This window comes from Saccostrea cucullata, unplaced genomic scaffold (genome assembly GCF_032062105.1).
Source record: "Saccostrea cucullata isolate Sc308-1 unplaced genomic scaffold, CSIRO_AGI_Scuc_v1 ctg458, whole genome shotgun sequence".
Lineage (NCBI taxonomy): Eukaryota > Metazoa > Mollusca > Bivalvia > Ostreida > Ostreidae > Saccostrea > Saccostrea cuccullata.
In genome coordinates, this window is record NW_026928578.1 from 307,404 (window position 1) to 325,769 (window position 18,366).

Here is an 18,366-nt window from a genome sequence, read left to right on the forward strand (position 1 = left end):
GCTGACTGATAACAGCATTCTCAGGTGACCAATATAGACTTGTTGTATGTAATATTCTGTAAACTTCAAAGATTTTTTTAGAATAATTAAAAGCAGATAAATTTAGGTAAACAATAATTTGATAAAACAATAATCCGTTTTAATCCGGAAGATATATTCTTAATCATTAGCGCTTCCGGCGGGAAAGCGGCAGCCGAAAAAGAAAGAAAAACAGGTGCACCTGCGGTGCCCCCATCAGGTGAGCTAAAAGAACCTGATCCACGGTGACGTAATGTTTACTTGAATTTGAATAGAAGCGGGGGACTTCGGGAAATACTGTTGCCTGTGTTAAAGGGAAATTGATGAGCTAAGCTTGCCTATTTTTTCACTCTTGTAAACATCTGCCTAACTTTGAAAGCGTGACAAGACACATAGTTTGGGTACCGGTATTTTAATTTTATTACTTCCTTTGCAAAACTGTTTGTACTTCATACTGTACAAATCAATGATTTTTTTTAATCTAAGCCATATTGATATAGGGCTATTTAAAATATTTAATTGTTTTTGTTATGAATTTAAGTAGATCTACTCAAAAAAATAAAGATAGGTAAGGAATATAAGGTTAATGATATTTTGAGATGGCAACTCAAACTCACAGTGAAAAATCTCAGCAGAGACATATCAAACCATTTTGGTTTTATATGTCTCTGATCTTAGCGAGATTTGTTGAAACTTTAAATTTTGTATTGACCTCTCCAGTGCCACGCAAAGTGACCTGGAAATCTAACCCGACCTTTGATCAAGCAAAATGTAGATTGAAAAAAAAATTCACAGTCAAGTTTTCCAAAATTTCAAAGTCAAGGGTAAATAGTGATGAAACGATTGTCGATCGTTAGTCCGATGTCTATTATCGATTACGTTTTTCATTTGTCGCCCAAATAAACTTGTAAAATTTGAACGAAACTAATACATACACATTAACAATACATGTAAAACGAAAGGAGGTAAAAAAATGGTGTCCAAAGGCGAAGTAACAACAATCATTTAGAAATTTACCCATAAGGTTAACATTTATATATAATGATATTTTCCTCGGACCCAACAAAACAATGTATCGTAATGTAGCAAAAGAAACACGGGCAATTTTTTTTTCATTAGTGCTTACTACGGACAATCTAGAGAGTTCCAAAAATGTAAACATTTAATTTTGAAGCAAGAGAAAAACATTCAGAACATTAATTGGATTTTCGTCTTTATATGGATTATTTTTTGAGATAAAATGCATCAGCAATCTCTAAAAGGATTGTTTTGATTTATTTGGAAGTTATTTCCAGTGCAAATCTTTTTATATTCTTCAAAATCGTGTCAGAGCGTATCTGCTCCGATTTGCCACATTGCAAGTATATGGGACGAATTCTAACTGTGGTGAGGGCTTGTATTTTTATTTTGCAAAATATGATGTCATGACAAACGTTTTTAGTTTTATGAGCAAATATGTAAAAAAAAAAAAAAAAAAAAATTCTGTTTCTTTGTTACTTATACAACAAAAAAGTTGTCTTTACAATAAACTTGATAAAATTTTATTTTTAGTTTTTCAAATAAAGTGATAAATGCTGAAAAGAATCGAATTTTATAAATTTGAATTACCAATTAAGTCAATGATTGATCGATTAAGCTTCTCCGATTTTGACCGATTATCGATTATGAAATTTTCCCGATTATTCAACACTAGTTACTGGTTAGATATCAGTTGTAACTGGCTAGGGGCTGAGATTTATGAACAGAATCTCTGTGGACCTTTTAAGAAATTTTTATTTCAAATCGGCATTTTTGTCAACTGAAGCAGTCAATTTGGCCAGTAGCCTGTTCTTCATGTTCTTAAGGGAAAACACTGCACAGTCTACTCTTGTTTCTTACCTTTAAAAAAGTTTTAATGCCACTAAAAATCAAGTTGTTCATTTTTCATAGTTAATGTTCTAATGTCATAGAGTTCCAGTCAAGGTCAAAGGGCATCAATATCCCACCGTCTGAGTCAAATAGTTACATATATTTATTATAGTTTAAAGAAGAATCAAATTTTTCTTAGATATACACATCCTTCCAATTTTGAAAATGTATAAACAAATGATGCATATATTTTTTATTTAGAAAAATGCCAGCATCTGACTTTTCTTGGTCACCACAAAGACAGCCCTTGTGCCATGGAATTAAAAGAAAACATTCTGCTTTTTCACAGAGTGCTGAGTGTGAAATGGACAATGAGGTAAAGGGTTATGTGAGGCAGGCTGTTCAAGAAAAAAATTAAAATATTAAGAAAAAAATAGATTAGAGACCAACTTTATTGGGTAGTACTTAATTGATAAAATCTGTATCTACCATTGATTCATTATTTTATGTATTCTTTGTTGCCCCCACACTTTACCAAAAAAAGATATCATATAAATATAAATAACAATAAATTAATAAATTTACTTCCAGTTTCTTTCTTTCTGGGAGATAAGTATTTCTGCTTAACAAATAAATAGCAGAAACATCAATGTTAAGGAAAGGTTTATAAATTTTACTGCAAATCAAAATAGCTTAATGTTTTATTTTATTTTATTATTTTTTTTGACAGGCTGGGGAACAATTTCCTTCCATGAAAAGAAAGTGTATTACACACACAACTGATATAAGCCATGACATGAACAATATGTTTGAAATCAACCATAATGATGAACAATCTTATGATCTCAACAACTTCACTGATAATAACAACTCAAACACTCCTAATCTTAACACACTTCATTGTGATCAACAGGTAAGATTTTATTTAAGACTTCTGAGTTTGTAATGTTTACATAAATATATGATAAGCGGAGATTTATTCAAATAATTTTTCCCTTTGGGATAGGGTGGTGCCACTAAAAGGAATCAAAGTTTGACATTGGAATTTATAGGAAAAAATTCTCAACAACCAATGGGTCAGAAAAATTTAATTTTTATGGAAGCTTTTAAAGGTAGAATAGATTCTAAAGGTTCAGATTATGGCCCTCAAAGGGTAAGTTGGGCCACATAAGCATTGAGGAATCAAAGGTTTACATTGAAATATAGAGGGAAAATCACCAAAAAATTTCTCGGGAACTGCTGGACTAGAAAAGTTGAAACTGATGTGTTAGCTTTCTGAGGTGGTATACAATCTAAATTGTTAATATCATTTCCTCTGGGGATAGGGTCACGACAGTGAATCAGATTGGGCCTCTTCTTTGTGTGTGTTTTGTTTTCTAATTGGTAAATTCCTGACTATTTTTATTTCACTTATATGAATTTGTTTCGAGACTTCTTGACTTCAGATAAATAAATTTTTGAAACACTGTAGTTTTGCAAGAAAATTATTTGGTGTTTAGGCCAAACAAAAAAATATCTTTGTTTACTGTTACATGCTGAAATTAAAATAGGGTTGGTAGGTAGGAATTTTATATATTAAAGTTTAACCAAATAACACTTAGCTATTAGTTGATTGGGGGACCGCAAATAATGGAAAGAGATATCTGCATGTATTTACCATTAACGGAGGAATGGAGGAAATTCGGATTAGGAAAAAACGATCGTTTTTTGAAGTAAATAAGTCAGGTAGCATTTCAAAATGGATAAGGTTAAAGTAATTTAAGAACAGTTGGAGCATGCTGCCTGGAAAATTTTCATTAGTTTGAAATTAAATAGCAAAACAATACCGTTTGTATTTCTCATGTATTATATGCATAATTTTAATTTTAACTACCCCAAAAACGGTAGCACCGGGCTATAGGCGATGCTAGTTGCACACCCCTGCAACTGCCTCGCAATGGTAAGCAAATTGCAACGAACTCGGTGGTGTAGAAATTGGGTTGAACTCCCGCTGGTTTTGTTTTTGTACTTTCAATTTCGATTTCATGCGCGACCAGACCCCCCCTGGAATTTACAAGGTTAAAAAATGTATATACTAAAACAAGAAAAAAGTTACCATGGACCCCCCTTGGAAAACGCAGACCTTACCCCCCCCTCCCCTGGTAAAGACGAATATGTGTGAAATGGGTATGAAAAGTTAAAGATTTGAGGCAATAGAAGTCACCACTACCCCCCCCCCCCCCCCCTGGTTTTGTTTTTGTACTTTCAATTTCGATTTCATGCGCGGATCTAGAGGGGGGGTCGGGGGGTTCAGGACCCCCCCTGGAATTTACAAGGTTAACTCTTTCAACACTGAGTAACTTTTATCAAGCAACCCCCAGTACACTGAGTAACTTAAGCCATCATTGGAAAATTCATCTGCCGTTAGAAAAAATACAATAACTTCTTTATTTATTAAAATATTTTAATAACAGACACATCATAAGAAAGATAAGACATTTTTCTTTTAGATGGTATGAAATTTATATGCATTTAAAATTATTTAACAAGACAAAAGCGCCAATAAAAAATAATATTTTGTATTTTAAATTATCTTATTTAATATTTTGATAAATTTGCTGCTATGAAGTTTCAAAATCACATATGTTCTTACCATCATTTAAAAGAGAAATTATTCCCGATTACAATGATATGCAACATGTCATTATTTATTGCAAAAATAAGTCCAAAAAATAAATAAATAAAAACATGGTGTTCTTGTATATTGAGAGAAGTCCGGGGCTTCGTAAACATGGTCCATCTCGGAGCCTTCGTAGTCCGTTTCCGAGTCAAGTTTCGACGACTACCTTTCACAACAATGTTTATTACGCATATCTTTAATGTCTATGAATGTTTATAATGTCCAAATTCTTTTTTTTTACATCATATTTCGTCGTCAGAAACATCGGACATTTCGATATTTACCGCCATTTTGCTAGTTTCTTTGTTTCCTTTGAAAGAAGTATATAGGGTAAGGGCCATTTAAGGCCCCCACCCAGAAAATGTTTATCTTTACTATGGAGAGGGATAAGGCAAGGATGTTACTAAAAATATATAATTTAATTTGACCGGGCGTTCCGTTGCCATGGAAACCGTCGTCAAAATCATACACCTTCAGACCTCTAAATCTGGCATCTAATGCCATCTATTGTCATTTAACCAATCTTTAATTTTGATACCAACTATATTGTCTTAAGTTAATGATAGTATGTATACTTTGGGATATGTCAAAGTGACTATTTTACTAAGAAAATATATTTTAAATTTAATAGGTATTCCGTTACCATGGAAACTGTATTCAAACTTATTCCAATATATCTGAAATTATGGCTTTATTGACAATTAAGAGATCTGTAATTTTGGTAGCATCTATAAAATCTTCCATAAATATTTATATTTTGGATACCCTAAGATGATTTTGTACTTAGAATTATATTAGATTGATAGGCAAGTCCGTTGCCATAGCAACCATTTTGTACAGACTTATTCCCTTAGATCAGTTTTTGTTGTTGTTTACCTAAGAAAAGCAATCGTTTTTTTATACAATTTTTTTCCGATTTTTTTTTTTTTTTTTTTTTGTTAAACTTTATATTTTTAGGAATAAAGAAAACAAGATAAGTTTGTTAAACTCTATGCGCCCGGCGGCAACAAAGTTCGAAAAAGCTATTTTTAGCATATAGGTTACAGTCAAGGTCACAAGGTCTTTGACCTTGGTGTCATTTGAAAGCACTTTACTAGTGAAGTATGCATACCAAATATAAAGTCTAGTGAAGTATGCATACCAAATATAAAGTCTATCCCCTATGGTTCAAAAGTTAGAGCAAAAGTTCGAAAAAAAACAACTATTTTTAGCATAAAGGTCACAGTCAAGGTCACAAGTTCATTGGCCTTGGTGTCAGTTGAAAGAGTTTAGTTAGTGGAGTATGCATTCTAGTGAAGCTAAAAGATGACAACAGACAGACAAACAGAAAAACAGACAGTCAAACAGATAAACAGACAGACAGGACAAAAACAATATACGCCCCAAATAAATTCGGGCGCATAAATATTTAACATTTTAACAAAAACTTGGTATTGAGGGACGTGGTTGTTGACAGGAATCAAATTGTCTCTCTTACAATAAGTCTGTCCGTTAATGCAGTCCTTTCCGATAATAACTTTGTAACTTAGAAAAATTAGAAGTTTATATTCTAGTACATATAACATGTACATAGTACATATATACATATGATTTATGATTTGATTAAATCTCTAATTCAAAGTCTTGTCAAAAATTGTTATACCATAATCATTTATAAAAATCAAATCACTTGCAGATGAAAATGTGAAATGCTAAGTATCAATACGCCAGTTTCGAGATTATAACTCTCCTGCGATAGAGGCGCAAAAAGTATCCATTTCAGCATGGAGGTGGGACATGAACGATGTCTATGGCTTTTAAAATGTATTTAATGTTATAGAAAAATAAAGATGTTAATCAGTGATGCATTTTATGATTTTATAAAGCTCAACTGTGTATATTTATAAATCTATTTTCAATTATAGGGTACTTAAAAACGAAATAAACGTCATGGTCTTCATAAAAGTAAAATATTTTCTCGATTGTACAAACATTCTCTAAAAAGTTAGTGGGTTTTTTTTTTTGAAGTTATAATAAAGTAAAAAACCAATGTGTCATTTAGATTGCCGACATGTAATAATCAGATTCATGTTTACCGTTACGTATTTATTAGAGGTCCATATATATCTCTTCCCTCGTCTGAAAAGTTTCACGCAAAACTGAATTTTCTTTTTTGTTCCGATTTTTTTTTGCTTTAAAAAATGACACCTTTGAAACTTTAATTCGGTTGTTTCGAGTTGAACAGTATACAATTATATAGTTACGATAAACCAGTATATCGATGATGCGATATATCCAATAATAAATATCTGTCCCACCTGTTTGTTTACGCGGCAACCAAACTTCCCTCCTCAACGAAAGAGCGCACCAAGGGAGATCATCTCGAAACTTGCGTATTGGATTTTATCAATTATCGTTTTACAGAGGAATTCATGAAAAAAAAATACATCTGTATCATTCAGCATAATTTTGCAATATGAACATTAAAATTTTGCATTGCATGATCATATTTGAAGTGCAGAAATAAGTAGTGAAACGACATATTGACTTATATTTTTTTATATTCATGAATTTTTAATTTATGATTCTATAGCCAAAGTGTCGCCCACGTGGCGCAGTAGTTAAAGCATCTTTCGTTTAAACTGAGGTCCCGTATGTAGTAGGAGATGGCACGAAAAAGATCTCTCGCTGGTCAATTGCCCTAAGTGCCGAGTATAGGTTAGAATCTGTTGCCCTTCATCTGCAAGTGGTGGTATCTCAATATAAAGAAAAATTCTCAACAGGGACATTGAAAACAATCTATCAATCATTTTTAATTTTCTCTTCATTGAAATCGATGGCATTTTCCTATTAACATGTACAAAAATGTTAGTATCAGAAAGGGAAGATCGTGTAAATACTGCCTACAATACATTGTTAAAAAATTCAAAAGGCATAATGATATAAGGTTTTAAAATTAAACATAAAAATGTTAAAGAAAACAATACGAATTCATGTAACTGGCCATTGAGGAGATACACAAATTCAATGAACAGGTTTGTTTGTTTGATTTTTTTATCTACCCTTTCGAGAACTTTTTTTTTAAATATTCGAGATCTTATGTCTCGATTCCGAAGTGAGATTTGAACCCTGTACTTCTGCGCTATACTCTGCGACTCATGGGCAAATGATCTAACCACTGCGCCACACAGGTGCACCAACAGACCTGGTGAAATATCGGAATCTTGTTTTGATATCATAGAGGGGGAAGGGTGCAATCAGTAAAATATACTGAGCAATCAATAACTTTCTAGTATTTTGCCTCTTCGATAAAAAATTAATTTCAACTGGTACAGTGTACTTTTTTGAGATTTTTCCGAGAAGAAATGCAACTACACGGGTAAGAACCTTGACTGTATTACAAACTACGAAGGTTTAAGCAATGACAGATGCCACTTTCTCAACACTCAAAAAAAAATGTATTTTAAAACTTCCTATCTGTACAGTCCGGAAAAGAAATCACAATGTTTTAACTATTTAATTAAAATAAAAGGGAAATAAATATTATAATATTAAATAAGAAATAGAATAGTTGAGGTTAAAAAAAACTATATCATGTTGAGTGTTACTGCAGTAATCAGTAAAAAAAAAATGTTTAGACAAAGGGTATATGACCTTATGTATATGTACATGTATAATGGGTCCTTCGTAACTAAGTATAAACCTATTTAATTTAATAATTCACACTGTGATAGTTTTTATAATAACACATTAACTCTAAAAATTCAGAAATTAATGAATTTTTAGAATAAAAAATGTGATGCATTTTTATTGTTTTGTTTTGACTATATAAATAAAATATTGATTCAAAACTTTCTTACTATTTATTTTTATTTAGGCCTATTCATTATTATTTTTTTTTTGTACATATAAATAAGTTAATTATGCAATAAAATTAAATTATAGAAATACTAATATTATTTCTATTTGAGTATTTGTACTAAACATTTATAGAAAAAAAATGTTTTAGTTGGTTTTATTGAAATTACTAATACCCCAAACTTTTTAGAATAACGTTGAATTTTTTACACGTCTTGTTGGCCGTACATTTGTTGCCTTGTAAACAGGTAAACAATGAACGATATATGGGAAGAAATGACAACGTATAAAGTACATATGGAAATATGCACACACAATACACGTATTTTAACATGATCAAATAATTTATATACTGTGTATATATTTCTTCTGTGAACGCATTTGATGTACAATAGACGAAGTTCAAGCGATTCGACGATCAAACTCGATCATCGTTTTCCTTGTGATCCACACCCGTACATTCACACATCAACAGATCAATGTCGATCCCGATAAAATATATTCTTTAATCACAAACATGTTTCAAAAATAGATATGTCTCGAACTTTATGTCGAAAATATACATGAAGCAATCGATAGATGATGCTACCTTCGAAATAAAAAAAATGTCAACAACGTCGTCGTCTTTCTCCGTACATGCTTGTGACGTCACGCGAGTCAGAAGTTGCTATTTTTCTCAAGGTTTTTTTTAATTTTTTAAGTGTGTGCGACTTTATGAACAAGATTAATTTTTTGAATGAAGACTTTCTTTGAAAATATCTTTTACGTGTGTAAATATCTTTCTTGTTCAAGGCGTCGCACATACCTAAAATCGCCGATAACGATGCTAAAAATGCCACTTTTAGGCGTTTTCTTGTAAACTTAGTCACTTTAAGCCTTTAATTCTCTGCATATTACTTAAATCAACATATCAATTTAACCATAAAAGAAAAGTATAAATTCTAATCTTTCAAAAAATATCAATTTCATTGAGGTTTATTGGCGTTTAAATTGTAACAAAAACGGGGGCCAAACTATAATAGAAACCCTATATAGTTCTTTGTCTAATTTTTCCTTTTTTCCCGTGATTTTTGCCATGTGGTCCGCCATATTTGCTACAGGATGTTTATATCAATCTACCCATAATTCATAGCGAAGATTTTGCGCAGAGAATACTTTCTATTTCTAAGAATAAACATGTTACTCTCAGTTTTGTGTCTGAAACCTCCACAACGGTCTACCGTGTTGAAAGGAGAAATTTTTTCAGACCGTTGTGGAGGTCTACAGTGTTGAAAGGGTTAAAAAATGTATATACTAAAACAAGAAAAAAGTTACCATGGACCCCCCTTGGAAAACGCAGACCTTACCCCCCCTCCCCCGGTATAGACGAATATGTGTGAAATGGGTATGAAAAGTTAAAGATTTGAGGCAATAGAAGTCACCACTACCCCCACCCACCCCCACGAAATAGGTTTTTGAAGTTTGGGCGAGTTTTACTTTTTTTTTTTTTTTTTTGCTTGTCAAGAAATTTCTGGGATTGGATATTTTTTTTTGACTGAAGTGGACCCCCCCTGGAAAAAATTTCTGGATCCGCGCCTGGATTTCAAAGATGAATGTAAAAGTTAAACTGACCACGGCCAGTAACTTCAGGATTTTTATGACGAGAAAAAAAGTTTGGGTCGGCGATGAAAATTAGGGTCGGTTGGGTAACCGTAAACAAACATATTTTTTTGTTACGCCTTATAAGACAGAAAAAAGTTTCATGGATCTTAACTATTGTTTATATTATAAACCAATATGTACATGATATGCGAGAGTGAAATTTTTGTGGTCAAAGGGTCTCTCATTAATTTGCAAAGATAGGCAAGATAAATAAAAAATGATAAAGAGTATTAATTATCAGCTAAATTTTCTTTTTTAGATGAGACAGAACTTGCTACCTATGGGGGCCCCTTCCCAGGGGTACGGTGCTAATCAGCTGGCGACAGTGTTTGTCCAGCAGTCCAAACTGACCTGTACTGTAATCTCACATAACCAGAGTCACACTCAACCTCAGCACGCTCAGGTAAAACATTTATCACACAGTGATGCTACAAATACTGCTGGCATTGTTTTTTAAATGTATGGAAACTTGAGATAAATTTATGGAACTAAGACACTAGAATACTCCCCACTTTATGATTAGATGTTAAAGTACTTGTAGTTCATTGAGAAAAATAAGAATTGCAATCTTTATACACTTTACTTAGGCAGTATAAAGTAGCCAAAGTGCAGAAGTTTTATGATTCATGTTAAGAAAAACACTCTATTAAATATTTATTCATAATGTGATTAAAATCAGCAGATTGTTCAACCTTTTGACATGGTAAGTTTAAAAAAATGGCCATTTTATTAATTGCAGATGTTTGACTTAATTTTTCACTGTTTTCAACATTTGGCACAAAATTATCAATCTAGAGCAACACAGTCTTTATCTCTGATTGTTCAGTAACAGGAAAGTAATTCTAAAAGAAATGGCGTGTTTTAAATTGGTTTTCTGCTTTTTGCTTTGTCAGACTCAAGTGATATTGGTGGTGTGTCTGCTCTTTTGTGCCTATTTAGTATTATCTTTGTAAGAAGCACAATGTTTTCCTTATCTTTCTCTTTTCTCTTATACCCGAGAGGGACTAGAAAAAGTAATTGTATGAAAAGAAATTATAAACTTTTGGATAAATAAAAAAGAAATACCAGAGAGAAGGTATAAAGAAAATGAAAATTAATAGCTAAAAAAAATGACAAGATCATGTCTCAAATATATAAGTCATATATACATGTACATCTCTACATGTACATCGGTATATGTGTGCGAGATTGTGTCTACAGATTATGAATAGTAACAAGTTAGCCTATACTTTTTATCTTTACAATAGCTTTTGCCGCACTTAACAACAAATTAAAACATATTCTTTGAAGAAGTTAAAAAAAAAATAAATAGAAGTTGTGATTGTTCTAGGGAGAAATGATAATGGATTTGAACGATGAGACGTACTCGACCACTCAGATTGACCTCTGCCGGAGTGAGGAATTGTCGTACACCGCTATGGACTCCGATTATGTGCCTAACCCCGAGCAGTACCAGCTAAACAGGGGAACCAATTCATTTGGGTGAGAAATTGACTCTAACATTCTGTTCCTCTGTAAACATAGGGTTAAGCTTTATAATGTTAAAGTTACTCTGCGATTTACAGTACTCCGGTAGGAATCAAAAACTTACTTGTAGATACAATGCATCTGTGGATACTCATATTGGCCTTATTTGTTATGTAGTACAAACTGAAGGAGGAAAAGATAGATATAGATACTCAGTTGGATATAGACTTTTTATTTTGCAATTGACGTATTTTATATGTTCCAGTGACATCAGTAAGGTTCACTATTCATGCTATTGAAGCTTATTCAAGGTTTGATATGATGTAGGTGACATTGGAGCCAAACTTTAAGCATAATGCATTTGTTGATGCTTGGTCTGATGAATGCATGGAATATTTGTCACACCCATGTCTTATGACTGGTTGACTCTAGTTCAGGGCCACATTTTGGCCTCAATAAGATAGACATAAAAGATTCAAACCAAATATGCAATGCATGATGTATGCACAGTTTAAAATCTCTGTTTAATGCAGGATTCAGATCCTAACATTTTATACTTGAAGAGCAGTGATTGAGCTTTTTCTTTCTGTAAACCAATCCAAGCTCACAGTCACAGGTTTAAAGGCTTTGTCATATACATCTGACCAACATTCTACACTTTGAAAAACAGTAATTAATTCATTTCCAGTTATTCACAGTGCAAGCTTTAATTTGATGCTTTTATGAATGCTATAATCTAGAGTGTATTTGAAATGTACTATACAGAATTAAGTTTGAAATTAAATTGCACACAAGGAAAAAAAAATCAACTTTTACCGATTACGGTATGTATTTTGGTTGATATTTAAGAAAATTGCCAGTAATGTGAATGTAAAAAATTAAATTATTAATATTGAATATGTAGATTACTGACACATTTTCTAATGAAGTATATGTATATTTTAATAAGTAGCTGTGGCATGAATTGAACTTTTCTCCATTGCTGTTACAGATGCTAACCTGTACAGCTGCCCTATATAGGCAAGTCAAAATGTATAAATCAGTGATGCTAATCAGTCTTATAGGTTCTGGTGTATCTTACTTAATCTCACTATAACATCAGTTATACATATACCATTTACCAATCATGAACTTGACATACATTTCTCATGTTATGCTAAGTTATTCAAGGCTCAGCACTTACCAAGCAGGGTGTTGTAACAGTATTTTTCTGAACTTAAATATCAGTTTAATTATTTTAACAGTGTTATTATTATGACTCGTATGATAAAATTAAATTTAGATTTTCATTCTAAAAGTACTTTTTTACCAAGGTCATTGCAATTACATTTACATGTAATCATGATAGTAAAGTTACACATCCTGTTTTCTGTTTTCAATGCTTGTATGTAGATTTTCCTTATTTTACCTTTTATCTCATATTTAACCAGAATTGCTGCATCAAGATGAGTTTAAACTAATTGTTTGAAAGTCAGCACTTTGTATTTCTACATACATATCAGAGAGCTACAGTGAGTGCCATTCTTAGGAGAAAAAAAATGTATATTTAAATTATATTTTGTGCTTTTTTCAAAAGTTGCACTTAGTTTTGTATTCTTTTCTCTTAATTGTTTATTGCACAAGAGCTCAATCTAAAAAATTTCCTGTCGCGGTGCCTCTTTCAATTACATCTGTGAGAAACAGGTTGAACATACAAGTCTTGTCCTCTAAAATGGCAGCATGAATTGACACAAAATTTTATGGACTCAATTTCAGACCCAGGATGGTTATTTTCTTTTAACAGTAATTTTAAGAAGTGCATTTTGAAATTCTTTAAAACCTTTCAAATAAGGGAGGGCATATTGCTCAGCTGCTGTCTGTCTGTTGGTCTGTCTTTCGGTCCACCATCAGTTCCATTCATTTTCTTCGCAGAAGTTGCACATATTGAAATGAAATTTTGTTTACAGATTTATCATAAGAATATCTAGGTCAAGTTTTGTTTTTAGTACGATAGCGCCATTTTGGACTGAGTTATTCCCCTTGGACTTAGAAAAATTCTTATTATTAGCAGTTTCCGTTTATTTAATTTTTCTTTGCAGAGGTTGCAATTATTGAAATGAAATTTGGTATACAGATTTATCATAAGAAAATCCAGGTCAAATTCTGTTTTGGGTAAAATTGAGCCATTTTGGACTGAGTTATGCCCCTTGGACTTCCAATTATTTGGGGAAGGGGGGCATAAGTGTTTTACAAACATCTCTTGTTTTAATAAAATTATGGTATAAATGTATTTCAGCACATATTGTACTCATTCAAGGTACATTATTCTAAATGTTCAGAACTGAATTGTTTTACATTTAATAAACAAAGTACTCACTATACTGCAAGTACTAATAAACTGGAATTATTAGTTCTCTGTAAGGTACATACTAAATAGAGGATTTTATTTTTTCAGTGTACCTATTGACCACTGTACAGGCTCCCACGCAGTGAAGAGTTACTGTCGACCTCACTGGGACAATCAAGATCTCCGCCCCTACATCTCGGACTATTATTAGAATCTCCACCCAGAATCTCCCACCCACGTCCAAAATCATTCAAACAGATCTGTTGTTTATGTATCATGTTCAGCTTATTGCAATTTTATATTGTGTAAATATTTTTTGTGGAGTTTATAGTTTTATATAAATTTGTTTTATGACTAATTTGCATCTGTCAATGATTTTCCTTTTTTTCTGGATGTAAAAATCATTTTTTTGTTTATCACCATAATGAGCCATTCTTTGTTTTATTCATATTTATGCATCATTTTATGTCCTATGTTTTTTGGTTATTGGGTATGCATTGAAGATTTCGCTGTCCTTGTATTTGTAATAGGTAATTAAGTTATGTTACCTATGTCATTTAATGTGTAATCTTCCACAACATGAATGGTTTAAGTAAATTATGATTTTCCTGCATATTCCTATGAATTACTTTGTTAGGGGAGTATGATGCATTTGATTAAGTTTGTACTTGTATTGAATACTAAAGGTCTAGTGCAGCTACAGGAGGTAATCAAATTATAATGTTCTTACAGATCTTTTTGGGATGTCGTTTTGTTAAAAAAAATTTCAACATGCAATGTGTACAAAGGGGGATAATAAATATGTAAGTATGTGCAAAGTACATTATAACATTGTCATGACATTCATTTTTTTAAAACTTTTTTTTTGTTTTTGAAATTTTGTTGTTACAGGTTTGTTGAAGTGCATATCACATTTTAAAATGCTCAAGAATAATGTACTTAATAGCATATATGTACTATGAAAACAAGGAAAAGTCACCAAAAAAAGCATATTTTTAATAATAGACTTGCGATTTTGTATTTTTAAGGATTTTTTTCATGTATGCAAAAACAAGCATCATTTTAATTTGATTGTAAATTTGTTGTTTTTTAAAGAATAAATCAATAAAAGAGGATTAATTTAACAGTTTGTTTTATGTTTTAATTCGTTACAGGTTAAGAAACGAAGAAATTTACAGAGCCTGTTCTCTCGAATTCTGTGTACTGGAAATGACCATAACACAGGAGATCAAAGCACTGTAGCCCTCACACAGGCACCTGAAATTGTAAACCTTTGTTAATAGATAAATATATCCCCATACTCTAAGACCAAGAAACTATAAGGCATATCAACCAAAGAGCGATATATGGTAAGTGTCTCAATTGGCCCCTTAAAATGAATATCTCAATTTTACTTTATATATAGCTTTAAGGGTACTTACCACAAACAAAAAATGGATGCGCGGATTGATATATATATTTTGACTGATTTTGATTTGAAATGGCATCAATAGTAAATCCCTGAAATATTAAGAAATCGTAGGTTTTCCTTGGTGCTTAGATATGAGATTTTGTTTTGCTTTCTATATAATCCCATACAAAATTTTGCACAATTTTTTAACCTTATGACAAAATCTTATATAATTATCTCACTCTACTTGGTAAACATTATTCAGGATGTCAATTTAAATGTATATCTATGAAAAATAATGCTGATTTCTGAAAAAAGTTTGTTTCTGTTATTTATCCTTAAATTATACAGCTATGTATGCTACCTTTACTGGCCATTTTCATTTTGATCTAAATGCCGTTATTTTAGAAATATGACGTCATAAAAATCATGTTTTCCAGCCATTTTAGCATATTTTGTATAAAACTGCTTATTTTCAAGCAGTTTTTCTTCCTGAAAATATAGAGCGCAGCCTAGAACAAGCTTTATATTTTTACCAAAGATGTATCTATCCAATACTAATTAGTGACAGAAAAATTATGTATGTTCTACACTGCGCTCTATGTTTCCCATAAGAAAAAACATCAAGAAAAGGACATATTTTTGGCTTTTTTGTTAAGATAGCAAAAATAGCATTATTTCTCATGTCATTTACAGCTAGTGAGTGCATATAAATATGAAAAATATATTGGAAATATTTCTAATATAATCTCTTCTATAAAATAAATATCAATTAAACATATCTGAATGTCATTCTACAATGTTGATTTTTAGGGGGCCAAAATTGGACCTTATCATATATACTCCTTTGCATGGATGATGCATCAAGGTACATATTTTCCTGATCACTGACTAGGTTAAAGTTCTTAGACAACTTCATTTCAAAGTAACTGCAAGCCTTATTAGACCAAAATTTCATAAACACACTACTATATATGTTAATTGTGGGACTTTTTATTACTGAAAGACATCATTTGTTGAGGTAAGCTTGGTACAGCAAAACTTGTTTAGTACGAACACGGATATAGCGAATTCATGGATATAGCGAAGTTATTTTAGATCCCCAGCTATATAAATTAACGAATTCCTTATACAGATATAACAAATTACGGATATAGCAAAGTAATTTTATTGGTGCCCATGACTTCGTTATAACCGAGTTTTCTGTAATCTCTGATTAACAATGTTGGTAGCTATATTGGTTTTATCAGAGAGCTCTGGCTATTGCCAATTTGTTGGCTATTTCATCCAACCATATTGGGTAACTACCAAAATAAACTTGAAAGTATCACCATCACACCTCTGGGTATACATCCAAATCAAACAGACCAAACTCAAAATCACAGTGGTCGGTAAGAAAATGATGGACATGAAATAACTTCTTGTCATGTGTAGGACATATTGTAAAAGCTTACATTTAAACATGAACACTGAAGTTAGTCATAGCTTTAATAATCTTATCACAGTCTCCAATAACACAGTCATTGACATGACAATTCATATAAAGAATCTGTAATTATGCATTCCTTCATACAAGCCTGAAAACAAACATTTACTGTTTCACTCTTTTTCAAACTTGGTAAGCATCTATTGATGATTTTTAGCTCTACTGGTCAGAGACCAGAAGAGCTTATGCGATAGTAATGCGTCCGTCGTCCGTCCGTCTGTCTGTCTGTCTGTCTGTCTGTCTGTCCGTCTGTAAACAATTTTTCAAAATGCTACTCCTCCTACAGTTTTGGTCTGATTTCAATATAACTTGGCACACAAGTAGACTACACTAAGATACATAATTCTGTGTATCGGTTTTTGATTTCGATGAACGGTGTTGCCGTGGTTACTAAAAATAGAAATTTCTGTGAAATTCTTTCAAAATGCTACTCCTCCTACAGTTTTGGTCTGATTTCAATATAATTTGGCACACAAGTAGACTACACTAAGATACATAATTCTGTATATCAGTTTTTGATTTCGATGAACGGTGTTGCCGTGGTTACTAAAAATAGAAATTTCTGTGAAATTCTTTCAAAATGCTACTCCTCTTACAGTTTTGGTCTGATCTCAATATAACTTGGCACACAAGTAGACAACACAAAAATACATAATTCTGTATATCGGTTTTTGATTTCGATGAACGGTGTTGTCGTGGTTACTAAAAATAGAAATTTCTGTGAAATTCTTTCAAAATGCTACTTCTCCTACAGTTTTGGTCTGATTTCAATATAACTTGGCACACAAGTAGACTACACTAAGATACATTATTCTGTATATCGGTTTTTGATTTCGATGAACGGTGTTGCCGTGGTTACTAAAAATAGAAATTTCTGTGAAATTCTTTCAAAATGCTACTCCTCCTACAGTTTTGGTCTGATTTCAATATGACTTGGCACACAAGTAGACTACACTAAGATACAAAATTCTGTGCATTGGTTTTCGCTTTCGATGAACGGTGTTGCCATGGTTAATAAAAATAGAAATTTCTGAGAAATTCTTTTAAAATGCTACTCCTCCTACAGTTTTGGTCCGATTACAATATAATTTGGCACACAAGTAGACTATACTAAGATACATAATTCTGTGCATCGGTGTTTAGCTCTACTGGTCAGAGACCAGAAGAGCTTATGCAATAGTAAGGTGTCTGTCGTCCGTCCGTCCGTCTGTCTGTCTGTCTGTAAACAATTTTTCAAAATGCTACTCCTCCTACAGTTTTGGTCCGATTTCAATGTAACTTGGCACACAAGTAGACTACACTAAGACACATAATTCTGTGCATCGGTTTTTGATTTCGATGAATGGTGTTGCCGTGGTTACTAAAAATAGAATTTTCTGTGAAATTCCTTTAAAACACTACTCCTTCTACAGTTTTGGTCTGATTTCAATTTAACTTGGCACACAAGTAGACTACACTACGATACATTAAATAGTGCATCGGTTTTTGATTTTGATGAATGATGTTGCCATTAGTACTAAAAATAGAAATGTCCGTGAAATTCCTTTAAAACATCACTCCTTCTACAGTTTTGGTCTGATTGCAATGGCTTCTTTTCTTATCCTTTGTTATAAGTACAAACCAGTAGAGCTACAGTCTCGACAGAGACTTCTGGTTTTTTTTAGTTTCTCATAATTGCACAGTACTTATTAAAA

At 32.2% G+C, this 18,366-nt stretch overlaps 1 protein-coding gene across 4 annotated transcripts; it reads left to right on the forward strand.

The window, feature by feature from the left end:
• Positions 1-128: 128 nt before the first annotated feature.
• LOC134278023 (uncharacterized) lies at positions 129-14,922 on the forward strand. Of its 4 annotated transcripts, XM_062760338.1 has the most exons (8): positions 190-238; positions 2,128-2,242; positions 2,597-2,779; positions 10,263-10,406; positions 10,683-10,706; positions 11,334-11,485; positions 12,462-12,490; positions 13,905-13,923. In XM_062760338.1, exons 2-7 carry the CDS (start codon positions 2,132-2,134, stop codon positions 12,466-12,468), a joined length of 621 nt encoding a protein of 206 aa, XP_062616322.1. In that variant the 5' UTR covers positions 190-238; positions 2,128-2,131; the 3' UTR covers positions 12,469-12,490; positions 13,905-13,923. The 4 variants fall into 4 exon arrangements, with proteins under 4 accessions (XP_062616318.1, XP_062616322.1, XP_062616320.1 ...); XM_062760334.1 differs by lacking the exon at positions 12,462-12,490 and having other exon boundaries at positions 129-238; positions 13,905-14,922; XM_062760336.1 differs by lacking the exon at positions 12,462-12,490 and having other exon boundaries at positions 191-238; positions 10,686-10,706; positions 13,905-14,922.
• Positions 14,923-18,366: the final 3,444 nt, after the last annotated feature.